Source organism: Microcaecilia unicolor, chromosome 2 (genome assembly GCF_901765095.1).
Source record: "Microcaecilia unicolor chromosome 2, aMicUni1.1, whole genome shotgun sequence".
Classification (NCBI taxonomy): Eukaryota; Metazoa; Chordata; class Amphibia; order Gymnophiona; family Siphonopidae; genus Microcaecilia; species Microcaecilia unicolor.
This window is the reverse complement of record NC_044032.1, coordinates 267,440,945-267,462,959: the sequence shown is the minus strand read 5'-3', so window position 1 is coordinate 267,462,959 and position 22,015 is coordinate 267,440,945. Positions and strand designations below refer to the sequence as shown.

At 47.7% G+C, this 22,015-nt stretch overlaps 1 protein-coding gene across 1 annotated transcript in view; it reads right to left on the bottom strand.

Moving 5' to 3' along the window:
• ITIH6 (inter-alpha-trypsin inhibitor heavy chain family member 6) overlaps window positions 1-22,015 on the bottom strand; it is a 76,006-nt gene that overhangs the window by 6,000 nt on the left and 47,991 nt on the right. Inside the window, exons 8-10 of the mRNA XM_030194149.1 lie at window positions 13,365-13,536; window positions 11,557-13,050; window positions 9,168-9,194 (exon numbers count right to left, since the gene is read on the bottom strand). Of these exons, the coding sequence (XP_030050009.1) occupies window positions 9,168-9,194; window positions 11,557-13,050; window positions 13,365-13,536 (1,693 nt within the window). The remainder of the gene's footprint in view (window positions 1-9,167; window positions 9,195-11,556; window positions 13,051-13,364; window positions 13,537-22,015) is intronic.

Sequence of the window (22,015 nt, the reverse complement as noted above, 5' to 3'; positions counted from 1 at the left end):
AATGGACAATCAGGTTGTGATGTATTACACCAACAAGTGGGGTGGAGGGGTACGGGAGCATACCTCTGTGGCAGGAGGCTGTCCAGATATGGCAATGGACTATCCGGAATGTGAAAGTTCTCAGAATCATATTCTTGGTGGGCTAATCCAACAGCCTGGCCGACAGACTGAGCAGGGTCATGAGATTTTCCGAGGGTGGGGCACCCCTTCATTGAATCTCTTTGCCACTCCTTACAACCACAATGTCCCTCAGTACTGCTCATGGCTCAGAGCACACAATAGACTAGTGTCAGGTGCCTTCCTCCTCCACTGGAGGAGCAGCCTTCTGTATACATATTCTCCCATCCCTCACGTGCAAAAGACTTTGCTGAAACTCAGGCAAGACTGGAGAACCATGATCCTAATCACCCCATATTGGCCCAGACAGATCTGATTCCCTCTTCTGGAGTTATCCTTTGAATAACCTTGAAGACTGGAGTGTTTTCTGACCCTCATAATGCAGAACGAGGGATCTCTTCTACATGCCAACCTCAAGTCTCTGGTCCTCAAAGCTAGGATGTTGAGAGCTTAGAATTTGCTTCCTTGTATCTCATGGAGGGCGTCTCCAAGGTTTTGCTGGCTTCCAGGAAAGATTCCACTAAGAGGTGTTATTCTTTCACATGGCGATTTACCGTCTGGTTTGAGGACAAGGCCCTTGATCCTCTTTCTTGCTTTACACAGATCCTGCTTGCATACCTTCTACACCCTTTCGAGTCTGGTCTTAAGACCAACTCTCTAAGGGTTCGCCTCAGTGCAATTAGTGCTTGCCATTACCATATGGAAGGTAAGCCCATCTCTGAACAGTCTCTAGCTGTTTGCTTCATGAGAGGTTTACTTTTCACAAAGCCCCCTGTCAAACCTCTGTCTGTGTCATGGGTCCTCAATGTTGTCCTTACCCCAAGGATGATAACTCCTTTTGAGCCACTCGATTCCTATCCTCTGAAGTACTTGACCTGGAAGGTCTTGTTTTTGGTGGCAGTTACTTCAGCTCGCAGGGTCAGTGAGCTTCAGATCTTAGTAACTGATCCACTTTACACAAAATTTCATCATAACAGAATAGTTCTCTGCATGCACCCTAAGTTCCTGCCCAAGGTAGTGTTGGAGTTACATCTAAATCAGTCTATCGTTCTTCCAACATTCTTTCCCAACCTTCATGCCCATACTGGCAAAAGTGCACTGCACACTTTGGACTGCAAGCATTGGCCTTTTTCCTGGAGCAGACTAGACCCTATAGATAGTCACCCAGCTTTTTACTTCTTTTGTTCCCAACAGGATGGGGGTCGCCATTGGGAAACACACAGTTTCCAACTAGCTGGCAGACTGCATATCTTTTACTTATACCCAAGCTGGGCTGACCCTTGAGGTTCATGTCAAGGCTCACAATGTCAAAGCCATGGCGACCATCAGTAGCTCACTTGAGATCAGCCTCTATTGAAGAGATTTTCAAGGCTGCAACAGGGTCTTCAGTCCACACATTCACATCCCACTATTGCCTTGAGAAAGATACCAACGCAACAGTCAGTTTGGACAGACAGTTCTGCAGAATTTGTTTGGGGTCTAGAATCCAATTCTACCCTCTTAGACCCACTTTGTTCTGTTCCAGACTGCACTTTTACAACCAGTATGTACATAGTTTCAGGTTAATTGACTTTTTTGAACTCGCCATTGTGATTTGTTGTTTTCTCTGAGCCTGGTAGCTAGGGATTCCCACATGTGATAATTAACTGACCTTCTTGTCCTCACAGAAAACGAAGATACTTACCTGTAGCAGGTATTCTCCAAGGACAGCAAGCCACTTATTCTCACATACCCTCCCGCCTCCCCTTGGCATTGTCTTAGAAAGCTATGTTATTGTACTGATTGGTCCCGTGCTCGCGAGTCGAGCGAGGAGCCCCTGCTCATACATGGTGGGAGAGCTGCCTCAAGCTCTTAATGTTACAGTATGCTGGGCAGCATTTCAGCACTGGGCACCATGGATGATGTCACCCACATGTGAGAATAAGTGACCTGCTGTCAGCGGAGAATTCCTGCTACAGGTAAGTATCTTCGCTTTATCAAGTTGGTTAGCAAATCAAATCTCCTTTACTTATACCCAGGCTGGACCTTGTTAGAGCCATGGCTGCGTCAGTAACCCACTTGAGATCAGCTTCCATTGAGCAGACTGCAAAACTGCAACGTGGTCTTCTGTCCACATTCACTTCTCACTACTGTCTTGAGCAGAATTCTCAACGCTACAGTCAATTTGGTCAGATAGTAAAGCAGAATTTGTTTGGTCTAGAATCCAACTCCACCCTCCTATGCCCATTTTTATTCTGTTTCAGGCTGCAGCCACACAACAGGAATGGATATTGTTGGCCTTGTCTGCTGTGAGTCCCAATTTTTCGTTGTTTGTTGCTTTTGGTGAACCTGGTAGCTAGGGATTCTCATATGTGGCAATACTGTGGTGAAGTTACTTACCTGTAGCAGGTGCTGTCCTATGACAGGAGGGTACATATTACCACATTCCTCCAACCTCCTTGTTTTTTTTTATTATACTGCTGGTTCCACATGCTCACAGCAGGCGGAAGGCACCTACACATGCACAGTATGGCACTGCTAAAGGCTTTAAAAGAATCTGGGTAGCGTTCTGTCAGAGGACATCACCCATACGTGGTAACGTGTCCTGCTACCTTGGGAGAGCACCTGCTACAGGAGAGAAACTTTGCTTTTCTCTTCATATGTTCACTTCACACTACTGCCTAGAGCAGGACTCTTGGTGTGACAGTACATTTGGGCAGACTATCTTCCAGAATCTATTTGTGGTTTAGAATCCAACTTCATCCTTCCCAAGACCCATTACTTTCAGTTCCAGGCTGCCTTCTTAAAAAAAAAAAAAATTATATATATATATATATATTATATATTTTATATATATATATATATATAAAATAAGGCTTGTTGCCACAAAAAATACTTAAGTTATCTGCCTGTTGCAACACCACTTGTATTATTCTTTTTTTTTCTGTTGAAGACAGCCTACAGCTGAGGAGTCACATCAGTGAGGATTTTGCTGTCTTGTTTGACTCAGAGAAAATAGTTACTTTCCTGTAGCAGATGTTCTCCGTTGACAGCAGGACTTAAAACCTCACAACCCTCTCACCTTCCCAAAGAGTTGTATTCTACTCATCTTGTAATGGACTGAAGAAGTCCCAAATGACAGCAGCAGGCAGGAACAACTATGCACACACAGTTGAATGTTCTCAAAAGTTCTGTATCCAGTGGTGGGGAAAGTTGTTGCGCAGGGCTCCATCGGAAAACATCACCCGTAATCAGTGAGGATTTATGTCCTGCTGCCCTTGAAAAGCACCTGCTACAGGCGAGTAAATATGTTTTTCCTTAGATTACTCCTGAGTCTACCCTCTTTCATCCTCATCCTATGGCCACCTATTCCAGAGCTTCCTTTCCATTGAATGAAGCCCCCCTCCTGTGCATTTATATCTTGGAGGTATTTAAATGTTACTTAGCATATATTCCCTCTTTCACCTTTCTTCCAGTGTATACATGTTTAGATATTTAAGTCTGTTCCCCATGCGCTTTATAACAAAGAACACTGACCATTTTTAGTAGCTGCCCTTTGGACTGACTTTATCTGGTACATACCCTTTTGAAAATGTAGTCTCCAGAACTGCACACAGTACATAAATATGTTTCACCAAAGACTTATACAGAGGCAATATCATTTCTTTTTTTTTTCTGCTGGTCATTCCTTTCCCTATTCACTCATCTGGCTTTTGCCATTGCCTATCTTTCTGTTTAGCTACCTTAAGATCATTAGATATGATCACCATACATTGAAGAACTTCACCCCCTATGCTATGCCATTCCCTTTTAGCCCAAATGTATAGCTGGAAAAGGGGCAGTTGTACAGCCTGAAGGACATTTATGGACTGGTGGTAGGGTCCATGAGGTGGAGTCTTTTATTTTTCCATAGGTTTGGAAGAAAAGAATTCCAGAAGAAGTAATAAATCCACTACAGGAGTCCAGTTTGTCTGGGGATTCTAGGCTCAAGACCAACCCCTCAGTTAAAGTAGTATGAGCAGGGAAGGGGATGAGAAAGGGATAAAGGAGTTGGTTATAAGTTAGTTTCCTCAGTAAAATACTAAGTGTTAGGAATTCTGGGGATGGGAAAGGTCTGGGCTGGTGTTAAGGAACTGGTGGGGAAAAATAAGGTCCGTGGCAGGCTCAGGGGGAACTACTATTAAGGGGGCAAAAGGAGCTCAGGAGGGATCAGAAGCCAGAAAGAAAGAAGATTCTAGCAGCAAGGAGAGGCAAAGGGTGTCCACTGCAGGAGCAGCACCAGGACTCCCAGGAGCAGGGGTGACCTGGAATTCAGGGAGTGCCATGAAGGACGTAGTGTCCCGGGAACCATTTACAGACTTACCACCAGAGAAGAGTAATGGTTCTGAGGAGAGGAAAGGTAGTGAGACCAGAACTTCCAAGCTGAAGACAGTGAAGCTAGGTCTAGGAATGAGAGTCCTAGACCAGAATAATGAGAACCATCCTTATCCCAAGCAGAAAGAACCAGAATTTGGTCAGATCAAGGGGATCCACGATAAGAAGGTGGAACAGTAGCTTCTCTTTGCTTTTTCAGTAGAGACGTCCAGCATCCAGGCAGCTATCTGCAGGGGCTATGTCACGTGAACCATGCTGCGGTGGTTGCAGCAGCTCCCAGAGTCACATGAAGTGGTTCGCTTGGAGTCCTGTGCCGCTTTCTTGGCAGACATTCTTTATGATCTACTCCATCTTGCTTCCCGCTTGGTGGACACTTCAGTTGTGGGGCACTGGTGGCTGTGGCTCCACCATTGGGAGGTGGATGCAGCCTCCATGAAGTTGTTGAGCCAGTTACCCTGTTAAGCAGGGACCTCAAGAAGTTGGTAAAGGATTTGGAGGGAGGCATGTCCTCTCAGACTTCCTACCCTTCATCAGAAGGGGTTGCAGCGTGCTATGGCTCCTAAGCATTCCAAAGGAGCAGGTCGTTTTCAATCCAAATGGTGCTTCCCTGATCGGAGGGGGGAGGGGGAGCGTGTCAGAGCAGGCCCTTCAGGAAGGGATCCTTTTGTGGTCATCGCAAATCCGGTGCCACCAGCTCCTCTGGGGGAGTGGCAGCTGCTCAGCCTGCCCAATGAGGGTGTGGTGGGCTCCATGGTGGTCCTGGTGGGGGGCAATCTGTCTCTCTTCTGAGACATGGGCCTGCATCACCTTGGATGAGTGGGTCCTTGAGGTGATAGAGAGGGTAAACTCCTTGGAGTTTGCCTGTCCAGTTCCTGATGCTTTGATGGCCTCCCCTTGCAGCTCTGCTCTGAAGCAGCAAGTGGTCACTCTCACTCTGCAGCACCTTTGCGCTCTTGGAGTGGTGAAGCTTGTGCCACTGGCAGAGCATGGTCAGGGCCGGTATTCTGTCTATTTTGTGATCCCAAAGAAAGGGGGCTTTTTCCGGCCCATTCTGGACCTTAAAGGGGTGCGAGTTCAGCATTTTCACATGGAGGCTCTGCGCTCTGTCATCACTTCATTTCATCCAGGGGAGTTTTTAACTTCCCTGGATCTCATGAAAGCCTACCTGCATATCCCCATTGTGGATTTTCACAGGAAGTATTTGCACTTCTCTGTTTAGGGGCAGCATTTTTAGTTCTGTGCTTTGCCTTTTGGTCTGGCTATGGCACCACGTACCTTTTCCAAGGTTATGGTGGTGATAGCTGGCATCTGAGACACCAGGGAGTGCAGGTTCACCTGTACCTGGATGACTGGCTGATTTGGGCTGATTCAGAGTCCATTCAAGCTATGGCTCAAGTGATTTCTCTTCTGGAGTCCTTGGACTGGGTTGTGAATTGCCCCAAGAGTCACTTGGGGCCCTCTCAGGTCTGGAATACCTGGGGGTCCAGTTCAATACAGTCTGGGGATGGTGTTCCTCCTGGAAGAGTGGTTGCAGAAGTGGCAGTTGTGTGAGATTCAGGCACCCACAATTTGGGACTACTTGCAGCTTCTGGGTTCCATGGTGGCAACTCTGGAGGTTGTCCCTTGGGTGAGAGCCCACATGCATCCTCTGCAGCAGATGCTCTTGGTGCGATGGCATCTGGTCAGTCAGGACTTTCACTGCCCTCTTCCTCTCCCACCCAGGGCGAGGTTCAATCTGGACTGGTGGGACAATACGGTGCATCTGTTGAAAGGGGTCCCTCTGGATCCCCCTTAGTGGATTTTGGTTATCACGGACGCGAATCTCCTCGGTTGGGGGTCTCACTATCTTGGGCATGTGGCAAGAGGCGGCTGGGACCATCAACCTCCTGAAGAAACAGGTGGTGCACCTGGCCTTGCTGGAATTTCAGCCGCTGCTGGAGGGCAAGGTGGTCAGAGTGATGTCGGACAATGCCATGGCTGTGGCGCACATCAATAAGTAGGGAGGTACCCAGAGTCAGGTGGTGGCTCTGGAGGTGGTGAGTCTCTGTCACTGGGCAGAGACCCATCTGTTGGTCCTTTCAGTGGTTCATACTGCTGGCAACAACAATGTGCAAGCAGACTTTCTCAGCCACTTTCTCCTGGAGCCAGAGAAGTGGAAGCTGGGGCATCAGGCCTTTCAGCACATTCTGGACTGCTGAGGGGCCCCTCTCTTTGACATGATGGCGATGTGGGCCAACACGAGAGCAGATGCTTCTCCAGTTGGTGGAGGGATATAGCCTCCCAGGGTATTGATGTCCTGGTTCAACCGTGGCCAGAGGCAGAGCCCCTTTATGTCTTTCCTCCGTGGTCCCTCATAGGGTGGCTTTTTCACAGGATTGTGCATTTTCCTTATCTGGTCATACTCGTGGCTCCTGATTGGCCACACAGACCTAGGTATGCAGATCTCAGGCATCTTCTCATGGAGGACCTGCTTCCTCTACCAATGGGTCGGGTTCTCCTTAGGCAGGGACCAGTAGTAATGGAGGACCTGGATCCTTTCTGGCTTACGATTTGGCCATTGAAAGGAGATGCTTGGAGAGGTGGGGGTGCTCTCCCATAGTGATTTCTATGCTGCTTTGTTCCCAGAAGTCCTCTATGTCCCTAGCCTTTGTCAGGGTCTGACGTGTTTTTGAATCCTGGTGTGAAGACCATGGTTTGTCGCCCTGGAGAGCTCATATTTCCATTATTTGGGGGGGGGGGGGGGTTGCACTAGGGCCTGGACTAAGAGTTAGCCTTGAGCTCCCTGAAGGTTCAGGTGGCGGCACTGTCCAGTTTCCAGGGGAAAATGAATGGCATCTCTCTGGCCTTGCACAGAGAGGTAGTGCAGTTTCTGAAAGGGGTGGCACATGTGCATCCTCCACTTCGGCCTCCCTTTCTGTCGTGGGACCACAATCTGGTGCTTCGGGGTCTCTCTGAGGCTCTGTTTGAGCCCTTGAATTTAGCCTTGGTATTTTTAGTGGCCATTACTTCAGTGCGAAGGGTCTCGTAACTCCAGGTTCTTTCATGTCAGGACCCTTATCTTTCCTTTCCTGAGGATTCCATATCCTTGCAGACAGTTCCCTCCTTTTTGTTGAAGGTGGTTTCTCTGTTCCATGTGAATCAGGAGATTTACTTGCCTTCCTTTGTGGAGGGAAGTTCAGTGGCCACAGATCGGAGGCTCCACAGGCTGGATGTCCAGAAGAATCTTCTGAGGTACCTAAGGGAGATAAATGAGTTTCGTCTCTCTCACCACCTTTTCATGATTTTCCATGACCCTCGGAAGGGTCAGGTGGTCTCAAAGGCCTCAATTATAAGGTGGATAAAGGGCAATTCAGTCCACCTACATCAGCAGGAATAGACCGGTTCCTCAGAGGCTGAAGGCCCACTCCACCCGGGCTCAGGCTGCTTCTTGGGCGGAGGCCCAGGTGGTGTCCCCCAAGGAGATTTGTAGAGTGGTGGCATGGTCCTTCATTCATTTGTCAAGCATTATAGGTTGGACATGCTGGCCAGAGCCTGGTTGGACTTTGGTAGGGCTGTCATTTGGGGCTCTTGTCCTCCCCTGTTCAGTAGATCTGCTTTGGTACATCCAGGGGTGTGCTGGTAAATTTTTAACAACAGGCTCTTTCTCCGGATGTAGCCAGCTCTGCAGGGGTGGCCGGAGGGGGTGGGGGAGCAACACTTGCCTCTCTCTCCTCCCTCCCTTTGTGCGGGCATGCTAAGTATACCTTTGCTGGCAGCCAATAAATGGACTATCACCACTCCCAAAGTCTTGCTCTGAGCAGCATGCTGGAACTACTCTCACATGCTCGAGAAGTCCCAGCCTGCTGTCTAGAGCTGGAAACAAGGAGCGGGAAGCAGCAGTAGTCTATTTACTTGGCTGGCAGGGCTCAGCATCCCCACCAGCAAAGAGAGAATTCAGCAGGGGGCCCAAGCCCACATTTTGGGAGCCAGTTGTTAAAGTAGCCATGGAGGGCCCTACTTTAACAACCGGCTCCCAAATTCTTAAAAACTTAACAACCGGCTCTTGCGAGCCTGTGAGAGCCTGCTCCAGCACACCACTGGGTACATCCTATTCATGCAGAATGGTTGATCTGACACCGTGAAAAGAGAAATTATACCTTGATCATTTTCTTTACTTTAGTCAGCGAAACCGTTCTGCAACCCCGCTCTTGGAAGATCTCAGCCCGGAGTCCTGGGTATGCTCTGTGTTCTCTCAGTTACTTGACATAATAATAATAATTTTTTTAAAAGAACAAAATTGAACAATGTTTTTTTTTTTTTTTTCTGATTTGTAGCTGGATTTGGCTTTTTCTTGGTGTATGCAGGGCAGTATGTGTTTTGCTCGCTTGCTGCTCATTGCAGTTACAGTAGTTGATGGGGCATGGGTGCATTACAAAGCAACTTTCTGCTTTGGCAAATGTGTACTGGAATCTTCCAGAGGGCACCACAGCTTATTACCACCGATGTCAGTAATAGAATTCAGTCTTTTCTCTACCTCCACCTGCTGGTAGGAAGTGATAACAACCCATTTGTACAGAATGGTTTAATTGACTAAAGAAAATAAAATGATCAGGTTAGGCATAATTACTCATTTGGCAACACATGCAATACAATTTTCTGAAATTTAATCTAGCCAGATATTCTATAGGGGAGAGCTCAGCACTTATGTCCTTACTTACCTGCAACATCTTCTGTTTCTGAGAAGTCTAAAAAGAGAGGTAAGATATTACATACATGTAAGTTTGGCATTTCTCTTTCAGCTTTTTGTGACAATGTTAACACTCACCCAGTTAATCGGGCAATTAGGAACCAACTTTTCAAAATGATGGGGGGTGCTAAACACAATTCAGTTTGGCCCTCCCTGGATATAATAAAGGAGCTTGCTCCATATTGGGAATGCTCAGTACCTACCAGGAGCGTAGCCAGACTTCAGCAGGAGGGGGGTCCAGAGCCCAAGGTGAGGGGGCACATTTTGACCCCCCCCCCCGCCGCCGCCACCACCACCACCAACTTTGACCCCACCCTTACCACCAACCCTTTCGATCACCCCTTCCCGCCACCACCAACCCTTCCCTGCCGCCGCCGTCGGGAACCTTTGCTGGCGGGGTACCCCAACCCCCGCCAGCCGAGGTCCTCTTCTTCCGACTCAAAGAAACAAAATGAAGACTTGCGCCAGAAGAAGAGGACCTCGGCTGGCAGGGGTTGGGGTCCCCCACCAGCAAGGTAGCTGACGGCGGCAGCAGGGGAGGGTTGGCAGCGGGAGGGGGAGTCGAGAGGATCGTCGGCAGGGGGGTTCAGGGCCAAATCTATGCCACTGGTACCTACTGTACTCACAAAGCTGGCATCTATGGGGCAAAAGAATACCAGAGGGCATTCTGTCCTTTATAGGTGCAGTCATGTGTTACAGATGGAAAATTACTGAGTAGAACAGAAAGACTCAATTGATTCTGCAGGGCTGAGCTGGGTATTAGTGCCTAGAAGTTACAGGGGCATAAGAGGATAATTTCTGATATAGCAGGAAAGAGATGGGGATTAGAGCTCACAGGTTACAGGGTACCAAGGTATTCCTCTGATGCTGCAGCATAGAGCAGAGCTGGGATTTAGATCTGAGCAGATACAAGGGAGCTCCTCTGATGCTGAAGTATAAGGTAGAACTGGGGATTAGAGGGCAGAAGTTATAGAGACTCAGGAAACCTTCCGATACAGCAGGGTAGCACTGAGAGGCTACAAGGGAGCTCATTCAATGCATGGAATCTGGGACATAGTTGATAGGTCTGTGGGTGCTGAGCACTCCCAATATTGAGTAAACCTCTTCATTGCACTTATGGAGGTGTCACCCCCAAATCATTTTGTAAAGTTGATGCCTATGCTCTGGGACAGATATATACAGAGCAATATTTGCAGGTAGGTTTTCCAGAGGCAAGAACTGAGCACTAGTCCATGTACCTGTGAAATCTGCTTATAACAAATCTGAAAATAATTAAATGACTGAATAACACCAGTTGTGCAATAGCTGCCTTCAACAAGTAGTAGTCAGGACTGAGAACTAAGGGGAGGCATCTGACATCCAGCAATAGTGAACAGCTGGGGCACTTCCAACTGTCACCTCTTGTTTCAAAGCTTGAGACACTGAGAAACTGCTCAAATTGTTCATAAGTACATAAGTAATGCCACACTGGGAAAAGACCAAGGGTCCAGCGAGCCCAGCATCCTGTCCACGACAGCGGCCAATCCAGGCCAAGGGCACCTGGCAAGCTTCCCAAACATACAAACATTCTATACATGTTATTCCTGGAATTGTGGATTTTTCCCAGGTCCATTTAAGTAGTGGTTTATGGACTTGTCCTTTAGGGAACCGTCTAACCCCTTTTTAAACTCTGCTAAGCTAACCGCCTTCATCTCGTTCTCCGGCAACGAATCCCAGAGTTTAAATTATGCATTGGGTGAAGAAAAATTTCTCTGATTTGTTTTAAATTTACTACACTGTAGTTTCATCGCATGCCCCCTAGTCCTAGTATTTTTGGAAAGTGTGAACAGACGCTTCACATCCACCTGTTCCACTCGACTCATTATTTTATATACATCTATCATGTCTCCCCTCAGCCATCTCTTCTCCAAGCTGAAAAGCCCTAGCCTCCGTTTAGAGCTGGGAAATGCTGGACTTGCTCAGCTCTTCCAGAAGCTGGGGATCACCTACATGAGAACATGCCATTTCTAGTATTCAGCAGTTTGAAAGATAAACTTATCTGTGAAAATGTTCCGACTCCAGGAAGCCATGGAGGAAGACAGAAAAACAGAATCGGCAGGCATTAATTAACCTCCCAAACCCAAGACTCTGAGCAGTCCTCATTCTCAGGCCAAACAGGCAGATAGAAGCCCCCTACTAGAGCTCACAGATAAATTAAGTACTGTAGTAAGCTGTGGATACATCTTCAGTGAAGAGTAACTTCAGCTGGGCTGGCAGATAATGCTCTATTATGCAAGGCAGTTACTTCCAGTTTACATTCCTAGCACTTAGTGCCCTATTGCTTTACTGCAGCAGTTCTGCTCAATTAATACACATCTTACCTTCTATGTTTGTTGCCAGGAAGTTGTACTCAGGCAGTGGGTTCAGTGACTCCATAAGCACCATATCTGTCTCTGGGGAGCCCAGTAACTCTGATTCCTGGGGGACAGGGAGGAGCCTGAGGGATGTGAAACTCGGGTATATGGTAGTGGGATTGCCATTTGGTTCTGTCTCTGGACCCCGTCGGGTGATGGCAAAGCCAGGCAAAAGTGCAGTACGTGCTGGTATAGGCTGTTGAGATGCCTCAGATGGCAGCTTTATCTGCAGAATTGCTGCTGAGACAGTGCTCAGCATAGGGACTGCTGCTTTCTGTACCTTTGGTGGATTGGCAGGATCCACTGCCACTGGTGAGAGAGTGTGTGCTGTCCGGGTGGTTGTGACAAGCAAAGGAGCCTGAGGCACTGATGGCACATTCACTAGAGGGGTGGCCCTAACAGGAACTGAAGTGGTTTTAGTGAACTTTTTGTCTGTGGTTCCTGCAGTATTCCCTTGAATCCAAGGCATGACTGAACCTGTGGTTGGTTTGGGTCCACCAGGTCTCATCCATATGCTATTTGTGGCCACTGTGGAGGAGAGTCTGGCTGCTTTGGTCAATCTTGGAGTAGATGTGGCTGATGCTGCTGTGGCAGTGATCCTCAAGGCTGCGGTGGAGGATACACTCGTGGTTCTCGTGGCATTCTGCACCCTCACTGGGGTTGGTGTCTTCAGTGCCTGCACTTCCCTCTCCCTCTGAGGCTGTACCACAACCAGCGATGTGACTGGCGTAACAAAGTTGTATTTAAGTGAGAGGTTGGTGGCCTTTTCAGTGAGCAGTCGGCGTGTCACAGAGTCATTGGTCTTCATTCGTGCCTGCAGCAGATCCTGGATGGTGAAGTAAGCCCAGAGTCTCTGCACAAACTTTGGAATGTGACCAGCATTCTCAGAGCATCCAAATGGAAGCTGAGTGGAATTCCCAGTCACAGGGATATCATTCTGCAACTTGATTGGCTCCCGTTGGCTTTGGGCTGTGAGACGTACTCCCAGCTCACTAGCACCTGGCTGCACCCTGCCTGCCATCACTAGCTCTGAGCCTGCAAAATAGTTGGGGAAGAGGGTCTGAGTGGCCTGAGGTAAACTGCTGCCCAGGTATATTAGCTGCACATCAAAGAGCAATGGGCTGGCAATCTCATCATAGAAGCCCTTCAATTGCAGGGTAGCATCTGCATCCTCATAGATGCGCCGGGCTGCACCTCGGTTTTCTAGTGCTAGTCGCTGCATTAGACTGTAGTCAGCATCATCCCCAAAAGCCAGGCCAAAAAGTGAAACCAGTCCCCTCAGGGCCAGGCGAGCATTGGACAGGATACGGCTGGCTGAGGTCACACCAGAGGTGGGCTCCCCATCTGTTAGAAAAATAAGAAGTGGGACCCTTGGGCCACTGCGATCACTCCCAGCCTGCATAGCGGAACTCTGGTTAAACATGGCAGCTGCAGCCAACAATGCAGCATTGATATCTGTCCCTGAGGATGAAAAACAAAGCAGGAGCAATTGGTAATTAAATGCATCTCACCAAGTGAAACAAAGAATAGTGGAGATAGCTGTACAGAACTGTGGAGGAGAGCTGGCTATGGGGGTGCTGCAGGGAATAGTGAACGAGCATTGGCTATGGATGAAGCTATAGGAAATGGTGGAGGAGAGCTGGCTATAAGAGAAGAAAACTAGGAAATTGTGGAAGTGTGCTGGTTGTGGTGTGGGGAAGCCATTGGGAATGGTGGGGGGAGCACTGGCTACATTGGATTGTGAAAGATTAGTAAAGCTCCGGATGAATACTCACATCCCTCTGCTTCTATTCGGTTCACATAATCTTTAGCACTCTTGACGTTCTGGGGAGTGGCTGGAATGGACCGCCCTGCTTTCCACACATTAACTGTATCTGAGAATGTGATGAGGTTGAAATGATCATGCTTGTGCAGGTCACTGAGAATGACTTGCATGGCCTTTTTGGTCTACAAAAGATGAGAAAAGAACGTGAAAAATGGGGCTCATTATTGACTAAAAAAAAACCTGTCAAGAATGAGACAGAAGCCCAACAGAAAACTTGGGCCTTGCAGCAGTCAGCAGTTTTTAAGCTGCTGACAGCCATGGGTTGAATTAAGCCCAGATATTCAATGTTGGGCCATGTCTGGGCCTCGGCTTTGAAGATCCAGGTAAGTGTGGTCACCCGGAAGTTAACTGGCACTGGCCGATATTCAGACAAGTGCCTGATTAGCTTGATGGATAACATTAGGATAGCCTTTATGCTGCCCTACTTTATGTGCTTACCTAACCAGTTAACAGACTGAATATCATAGCTAACTGATTAAGTGCCAGCTCCGCCCAAGCTCTGCCCCTGGATCACCCCGGCACTAACTTTATAATGTCATGGTGGATAGGCAGTATTCAGTGGTACTACCTGCTTAGTGCTGCTGAATATTAGCAAATGGCCAACTCAGCAACTCCTGCCTGGTTAAACTAATTTGAATATCGGGTCCCCTGTACCTCAGTTCTGCAGTCAGGTACTCCACTAACTCCCCCAGCAACAGATTCAGAGCAGAGCTGGGAGGTTTCTCCTTGCTACTCACCATGCAAACAAAGAATATTCGAACTCCGATGTCACCTTAGTAACAGTAACACAAATGCCCTCCCAGGGACAGTTCTCCCATTATGCAGACTAGTCATGTAGAGCAGTACAGTTTTGGGAATGGGACCAGGTACTTCTCTAGGTATTGGCATGTGGCTTTATTCCAGTAACTCTATTGACCAGTGCCTGACTCTCAGGCAGAAGAGAAGAGTCTTTGCTTGTTTTTCCAGTCCCTTCCCTCCCTGGCAGCATGCAGAGATCAGAATGGGAAGGGGTGAAGCTGGAGTGGATAGATCAAAACAAAGAACCGCTCTTCCTTAATCTATCCCTTGCCCTCCTATTGTTCCCCTTCCTACCCAGTTTACAAGGAGTAAGAGGGAGAAGGTGAAAGTGCTTGGAGTATTAATAGACCAGAACTTAAATCTTGAATCACACGTATCTAGCATCAATTAATGTTGTTTCTTTAAGCTTAAAATGATTTATTCTGTCAGAAATCTATTTATTCAAAATGCTCTTTGGATCCTTACTCATGCCCTCATAGTTAATCATCTTGATTACTTCAATGCCTTGTTGCATGAGTCAAGAACCACCAATGTCAGGAGGTTACAATTAGTACAGAATACGGCTATCAGATTGGTGACAGAAGACATGAAATTTGGCCATGTGACTCTCCTGCTCTGTGATGAGGAACACTGGTTGCCCATATCACATAGAATTACTTTCAAACTTCTGCTGGTACCTAAAGTTAATTAATCTGACTCCCCAATGTATCTTTCATGGTTATTGATTCCTTATGCCCCTGTTATGAATCTTAGGTCATCTCAGTAGACCTGCCTTGATATGTACTCCTTCCAAGTCATTTGCCTTGATACAGTTAAGAATATGTGGAGGGGTATTCTCGGTATGACGTTCAAATGGCGAAAAAAAATGTTTACCTGAAAACATTTTAAAATGTCAGTCCATAATGGAAAAAATAAACGTGTTCCAATATTCGAAAATACACCAAAAACATGTAGAAAGAGGACGTGCAGACATTGGCAACATTGCCTAAACATGTCTCTCAGATAGATTCCTTGGCCATCTCCTCACCACCTAAGGGAAAGGGGTGCCCCTAGGACCTGGCAGGGGAATATCTGTCCCAAGGTCTTGTCTCAGGAAATACCCCACTCACAGATGCCCTCCAGTCAGAGCCCAGCCAGTGTCCCTCCAAGGAGTTGGGGGAAGGTGGCCAGCTGAACTGGCCAATGCCATTCTCCCTACATGTAGCTATAGTAACCTGGTCATTTCAGAGAAACAGCATTGTTGGTCGCAGTATAGGTCTGACTGCCCATCTACATCACCATTGCATTCTGTAGCCATCTGTTCCCTGAAGATTCAGTCTCTGCATAAACCTATACCAAATGCTGCCAACAGATATCTGGTCTGTGGGACAGTTGGGGTTAGTGGGGCAGAATGGTATGTGACATAAGCATTTGTGGAAACCAGCATGCTGAGTCCCCAATCCAGCTCCATGCTTGAGCCTGGAACCAAGTTCCCATCACAGGTGTCCCTTGACAAAGAGGATAGGTAGACTTTAGCATTGCCACCCCAGGAAGGGGGCAGCAGCTACTGATGTTGGCCACATTTGGCCCCCCATAAACATTGCAGACAAACCACAGATGTGGAAAGAACACCAGAATCCCATGGGGAAGCATGCAGCAGGAAAACAGGAGTGGAAAACAGATCCAGGTACTTCAAAAACAGACCAAGGAACACCCAATATGAGGTTAAAACTTTTACTGATGACTCTTAATGATGACACAGCACTGTGTTTCAGCACTAACGTGCCTGCCTCAGGAATCTCTTAAACGTATTGTTCTATAAAAATAACAGTCACAAAAGAGTCTGTCTTTAAGGACTGAAATGCTATAGGAGCGGACTCCTGAGGCAGGCACATTTGTGCTGAAACACGGTGCCATGTCAAGTCATTATTAAGAGTCATCAATAAAAGTTTTTATCTCATATTGGGTGTTCCTCGGTCTGTGTTTGAAGTGCCCAGATCCATTTCCCACTCCTGTTTTCTGCCACCTTAAGCATTACCATGTCTGTCCCAACCAGCTTGCAACAGGAGCTCAGCCCCATATACCCCCTCAATCCTGCAGACCCACACACATTTGGCAGACTGCATACAGGTAATCTAAGTAAAGGTATGTTGTCTCACACTAGCCACTAGTGTAGTACCAACCAGCTGGTGTTACTAGGCAGTGCCCAGACCAGTGGCGTAGCCAGACCTGACATTTTGGGTGGGCCCAGAGCTAATATGGGTGGGCACTAGGTGTGAGTAATGCTTCTTGGGATACTCTAATAATGCCTTAGAGTGCACTTAATGATGGATTTCTAAGTAAACAGTCTGTGCAACAGCTCTCCTGCATTAAAACAAACCACATACCTGGTTCATGGAACAAGGACATTTTTAAATATAGTGATTTTATCCCATACTTAAACTTGACCAAATATGACTGCTATAAGGCAAACATGTCAATGGCATATATCCTTCAAACTTTGCTTTGTAAGAAATGCAATGCCTGATTAAGCTGTATTCATAAAACAGGTAAATGCCTGACATCTACAATACTACTTTATCCTAAAGCAAAAAAATACAAATATATATTTTATTTACAGTTTGTTGTCTCTGGTTTCTGCTTTCCTCATCTTCTTTTCACCATCTTCCTTCCATCCAGCATCTGTCTTCGCTCTCTCTCTGCCATCCAGTGTCTGCCCTCTCTGCCGTCCCTTCCATCCACTGTCTGCCCTTTCTCTCTGCCCCTTCAATCCACTATTTGCCCTCCCTCTCCCATCCATCCAGGGTCTGCCCTCCCTCTTACTGCCCCTTCTTTTCAGCCCTCAGTTCCAGCCCCATATCCCATCTGCCCCTAGTTCCAGCCACAGCCCACATCTCCCACCTGCCCCTCCTTTTCAGCCCTCAGTTTCAGCCCCACTATCCCACCAGTCCCTAGTTTCAGCCCCAGCCCCTTTTCTCCCACCAGTCCGGAGCTTTAGCCCCCATCCACTTCTCCCTGTCCCCTTTTCAGCCCCCAGTCCCCACAGTTTCAGCCCCTGTCCCTTTTCAGCCCCCAGTTCCCTTCATCCACATGTTTGTTATAAGAATTATCAACAGGTTCTTGGGGGTAGTTAGCGATTTGATGTATTAGCTAGCTGTTACAAGGTGTGGTGGTATGTGAATGAGTGTGAATGTGCATGTATGTGGGATATTTGGTATTTGATATATGAGGAAATATTTTGAGATGTGTTATACAGAATAAAGAGCATTTATAATAACTGTTAGTGTGATATGAGTTTTTGCTCACTGTGTTCTAAACTAAGCTCTTTGTCTAGTGTGGATCTGGCCCACATATCATGCAGATAGAGAGTTTTTGAATACACCTATCACTGTAGATGAAGTAGACTAAGTTAACAAAGACTGTGCTTTGGGTAAAGCCCCGGGGCCAGGTTGTGAGGAGAGTTTTATAAGATCTTGTGAGAAGACATTGTAAGACCCCTAGTGGCAATGTTTAATGCTATAAAAGCCTCTTCAGCAGTGGCGGACTCCTTAAACACTGCTCAAATTATAGTGCTACCCAAGCCAGGCAAAGATCTAGTAATTCCGGAATCCTATCGCCCAATATCTTGGTTAAATTGTAAAGCTAAACACATGGCAAAACATTGTGGCTAATTGTTTAGCCCAGATACTCCCATCTCTTATAGCGAAACTGCAAGTGGGCTTTGTCCGCCAGCAATAGGCAGTTAAGTACCTTTGCAAGATTTTGGCATCTTTGAGGGACATGAAAATCAGGGACATGTCTTCCCTGCTTATCAGCTATGATGTGGAGAAGGCTTTTGATAGGGTAAATTGAGATTTTTTTTATATGATGTTTTCAATCATTATAAAATACAAAGTGTTTTCTGTGAGGTGATTACATCTTTTTATCAAGACCCCAAAGCAGTGGTATGGGTTAATGGATGATGTTTTCATCCAAAGGGGAACTTATCAGATCTGCCCCCTATCTTCTCTTTTATTTATACTAACTTTGGATCCTTTTATAAAAGAGGTTTTGACTAATACTGAAATCAAAGGGGTTCCTATTGGGATCAAGTGTGTCATGCCGCCTTACCGTGGCGGCGCATCTCGCCGCAGGCAGATTCCTCCTCACGGTGTGTCTTCTTCCCACCTCAAGCAGCTTCCTCCTCGTGGTGTGTTCCTTTTCCATGAGGTGTGCGCGCTTCTGGCCATGACCCCAGATGCCAGGAGCGCCAGGGCAATACCCTGACGTCAGACACCTCCCACTCTATTTAAGCAGCCTGCACACTGCAAACAGAGCCTCATCTACAGGTCCTGTTTGCAGTTGCTTTGACTGTGTGCTTACCCAACCCTGCCTGGATTGTTGCCTGACCTGACCTCTGCCTGGGTTCTGATCTTGCCTGGATTGCTTCCTGACCTGACCTCTGCCTGGGACCCCTGTATTATACCAGGACAACCCATGGTCTGGAGTCACTCCATGTTTTGCCCTGCCAGACCCAGCCTTAGCTCTTTTTGGCGTCTCTGACTTACCCTCCTAGTCCTGCTGGCCACCAGCACCTAAGGGCTCAACCCAAGGGGAACAGTGGTTGGTTCAGTTGAAGATCCCAGGGCTTGTTGGCCGCTGGCCACCTACTCTTAGTGACGACACAAAGAGGGGCATAATCGAACGTCACCGGCAAAATAGGTCACCAGCGATCTATTTTGGCGGCGGCACAACAGCTGGCCGGAACTGTATTTTTGAAAAAGATGGCCGGCCATCTTTTTTTTCGATAATACGGTTTTGGCCAAATGCCGGGTTTGAGATGGCCGGTTTTGTTTTTCAGCGATAATAGGAAAAAATGCTGTCCATCTCAAACCTGGCGAAGTCCAAGGCATTTGGTCATGGGAGGAGCCAGCATTTGTAGTGCACTGCTCCCCCTGACATGCCAGGACACCAACCGGGCACCCTAGGGGGCACTTCTAAAAATGTTTAAAAAATACACAAATAGATCCCAGGTGCATAGCTCCCTTACCTTGGGTGCTGAGCCCCCCAAATCCCCCCCAAACCCACTCCCCACAACTGTACACCATTACCATAGCCCTTATGGGTGAAGGGGGGCACCTACATGTGGGTACAGTGGGTTTTTGGGGGGGGGGGGTTGGAGGGCTCAACACTTAGCACCACATGTGTAACAGGTAGTGAAGGGATGGACCTTGGTCTGCCTGCCTGAAGTGCACTGCACCCATTAAAAACTGCTCCAGGGACTTGCATACTGCTGTCAGGGAGTTGGGTATGACATTTGAGGCTGGCATACAGGCTGGCAAAAAAGTGTTTTATTTTAATTTTTTTAGTGTGGGAGGGGGTTGGTGACCACTGGGGGAGAATGGGAAGGTCATCCCCCATTCCCTCCGGTGGTCATCTGGTCAATTGGGCCCCTTTTTGAGGCTTGGTCGTGAAAATTAAAGGACCAAGTAAACCCGGCGAAATACTGATGAACGCCGCTTTTTTGTTTTCCATTATCCACAAAAGCCGGCCATCTGGTAGCCACGCCCATGCCCACCCATGTCCCGCCTTCGCTTCGCCGCCAACACGCCCCCTTGAACTTTCACCGGTGCGGCGACGGGAAAGCAGTACATAAGTACATAAGTACATAAGTAGTGCCATACTGGGAAAGACCAAAGGTCCATCTAGCCCAGCATCCTGTCACCGACAGTGGCCAATCCAGGTCAAGGGCACCTGGCACGCTCCCCAAACGTAAAAACATTCCAGACAAGTTATACCTAAAAATGCGGAATTTTTCCAAGTCCATTTAATAGCGGTCTATGGACTTGTCCTTTAGGAATCTATCTAACCCCTTTTAAACTCCGTCAAGCTAACCGCCCGTACCACGTTCTCCGGCAACGAATTCCAGAGTCTAATTACACGTTGGGTGAAGAAAAATTTCTCCGATTCGTTTTAAATTTACCACACTGTAGCTTCAACTCATGCCCTCTAGTCCTAGTATTTTTGGATAGCGTGAACAGTCGCTTCACATCCACCCGATCCATTCCACTCATTATTTTATACACTTCTATCATATCTCCCCTCAGCCGTCTCTTCTCCAAGCTGAAAAGCCCTAGCCTTCTCAGCCTCTCTTCGTAGGAAAGTCGTCCCATCCCCACTATCATTTTCGTCGCCCTTCGCTGTACCTTTTCCAATTCTACTATATCTTTTTTGAGATACGGAGACCAGTACTGAACACAATACTCCAGGTGCGGTCGCACCATGGAGCGATACAACGGCATTATAACATCCGCACACCTGGACTCCATACCCTTCCTAATAACACCCAACATTCTATTCGCTTTCCTAGCCGCAGCAGCACACTGAGCAGTGATGGTGTCAAAAACGCCACTTTCGATTATACTGATTTCGCCGCTTTTGTGAGATCGCCGGCCCTCTCCAGATTTATGTCGGAAGATGGCCGACGATCACTTTCGAAAATAAGCCTGAAAGGATCGCTTGTACGCTAGAGGGCGATCACGTGACAAAACGTTTAAAAGTGCAGCATTTGCAGGCAACTTACTTGTCCATATTATGGAGCCGTATAGCTTTCTTCCAGTCCTGATGGATAGTTTTCGAGACTATGGGGACTTTGGGGAATTTAAATTGAATTTATTTAAATCAGGAGGCCCTTGCCACTCAGGAGGCTCTTCAGCTAGGTTGGAGAGGCCCCTTCCCTCTGAAATGTACACAGGAGTCATTTAGGTATTTAGGAATTAAGTTGCCCAGTAATCTTTGCCAGCTCTACAAGAAGCACATTGAAAAATGTATTTTTTTTTCTACACAGTTAGCGAAATGGAGTGGATGAGTAGCCTTATGGTTACTACTACTACTACTACTACTTAGCATTTTTATAAGTGCAGAGGGTTGAGAAACTGGGTTCAATTCCCACTGCAGTTTCTTGTGACCCTGGGCAAGTCACTTAAGGTACAAACTTAGATTGTGAGCCCACAAGGGACAGAAAAAGTACCTGCATATCTAATATAATAAAACGCACCGTGAACGTTCTGAAGACAACATTCTCAAACACTTTCTGAAGGGTTCGTGGATTCGTGGTGTGAAGCCACCCAGCCGTCTCTGCCCCACCCTCGCGTCAAACGTCATGACGTCGAGGGCGGGGAAAAAAAACGGATCGCGAGGGCAGAAAAAAAAACAAACAAACTGATCGCACCCACGCACGGTGCGTTTTAGTATATTAGATTTACCTCCGTGGTGGCGGTTCCGGCAGCGCAGCGTCAGGGAAGGAGGCGGCGCTCCCGACGTCTCTAGCCTTCCCTTCGCTGTGTTCCGCCTTCTTCTGACGTCAATGATGACGTCAGAAGAAGGCGGAACACAGCGAAGGGAAGGCTAGACGTCGGGAACGCCGCCTCCTTCCCTGACGCTGCGCTGCCGGAACCGCCACCACGGAGGTAAATTAAAAAAAAAAAACAAAAGAAAAGGGATGTTGGGGGGATAGAAGAGGGTGGGCAGCAAAGTTGAACACTGGGAGCAGGAGGGCAGGGGAAAAACGACAGCATGGATGCGAAGAGGGGGGGGGGGGAAGAAGAGGGCGGGCCAGGCTGGGACATGGGACAGAGAGGAGCATGGATGCGAGGGGGGGGTCATGGAAGGGAGAGAGGGGAATTGCTGGAAAAGGATGAATGGAGGGGGCAGGGGACAGAGGAGCATGGATGGGCATGGATTGAGATGGCAGGGAGAGAGGGGAATTGCTGGAAAGGGATGAATGGAGGGGGCAGGGGACAGAGGAGCATTGATGGGCATGGATTGGGAGGGCAGGGCTCAGGG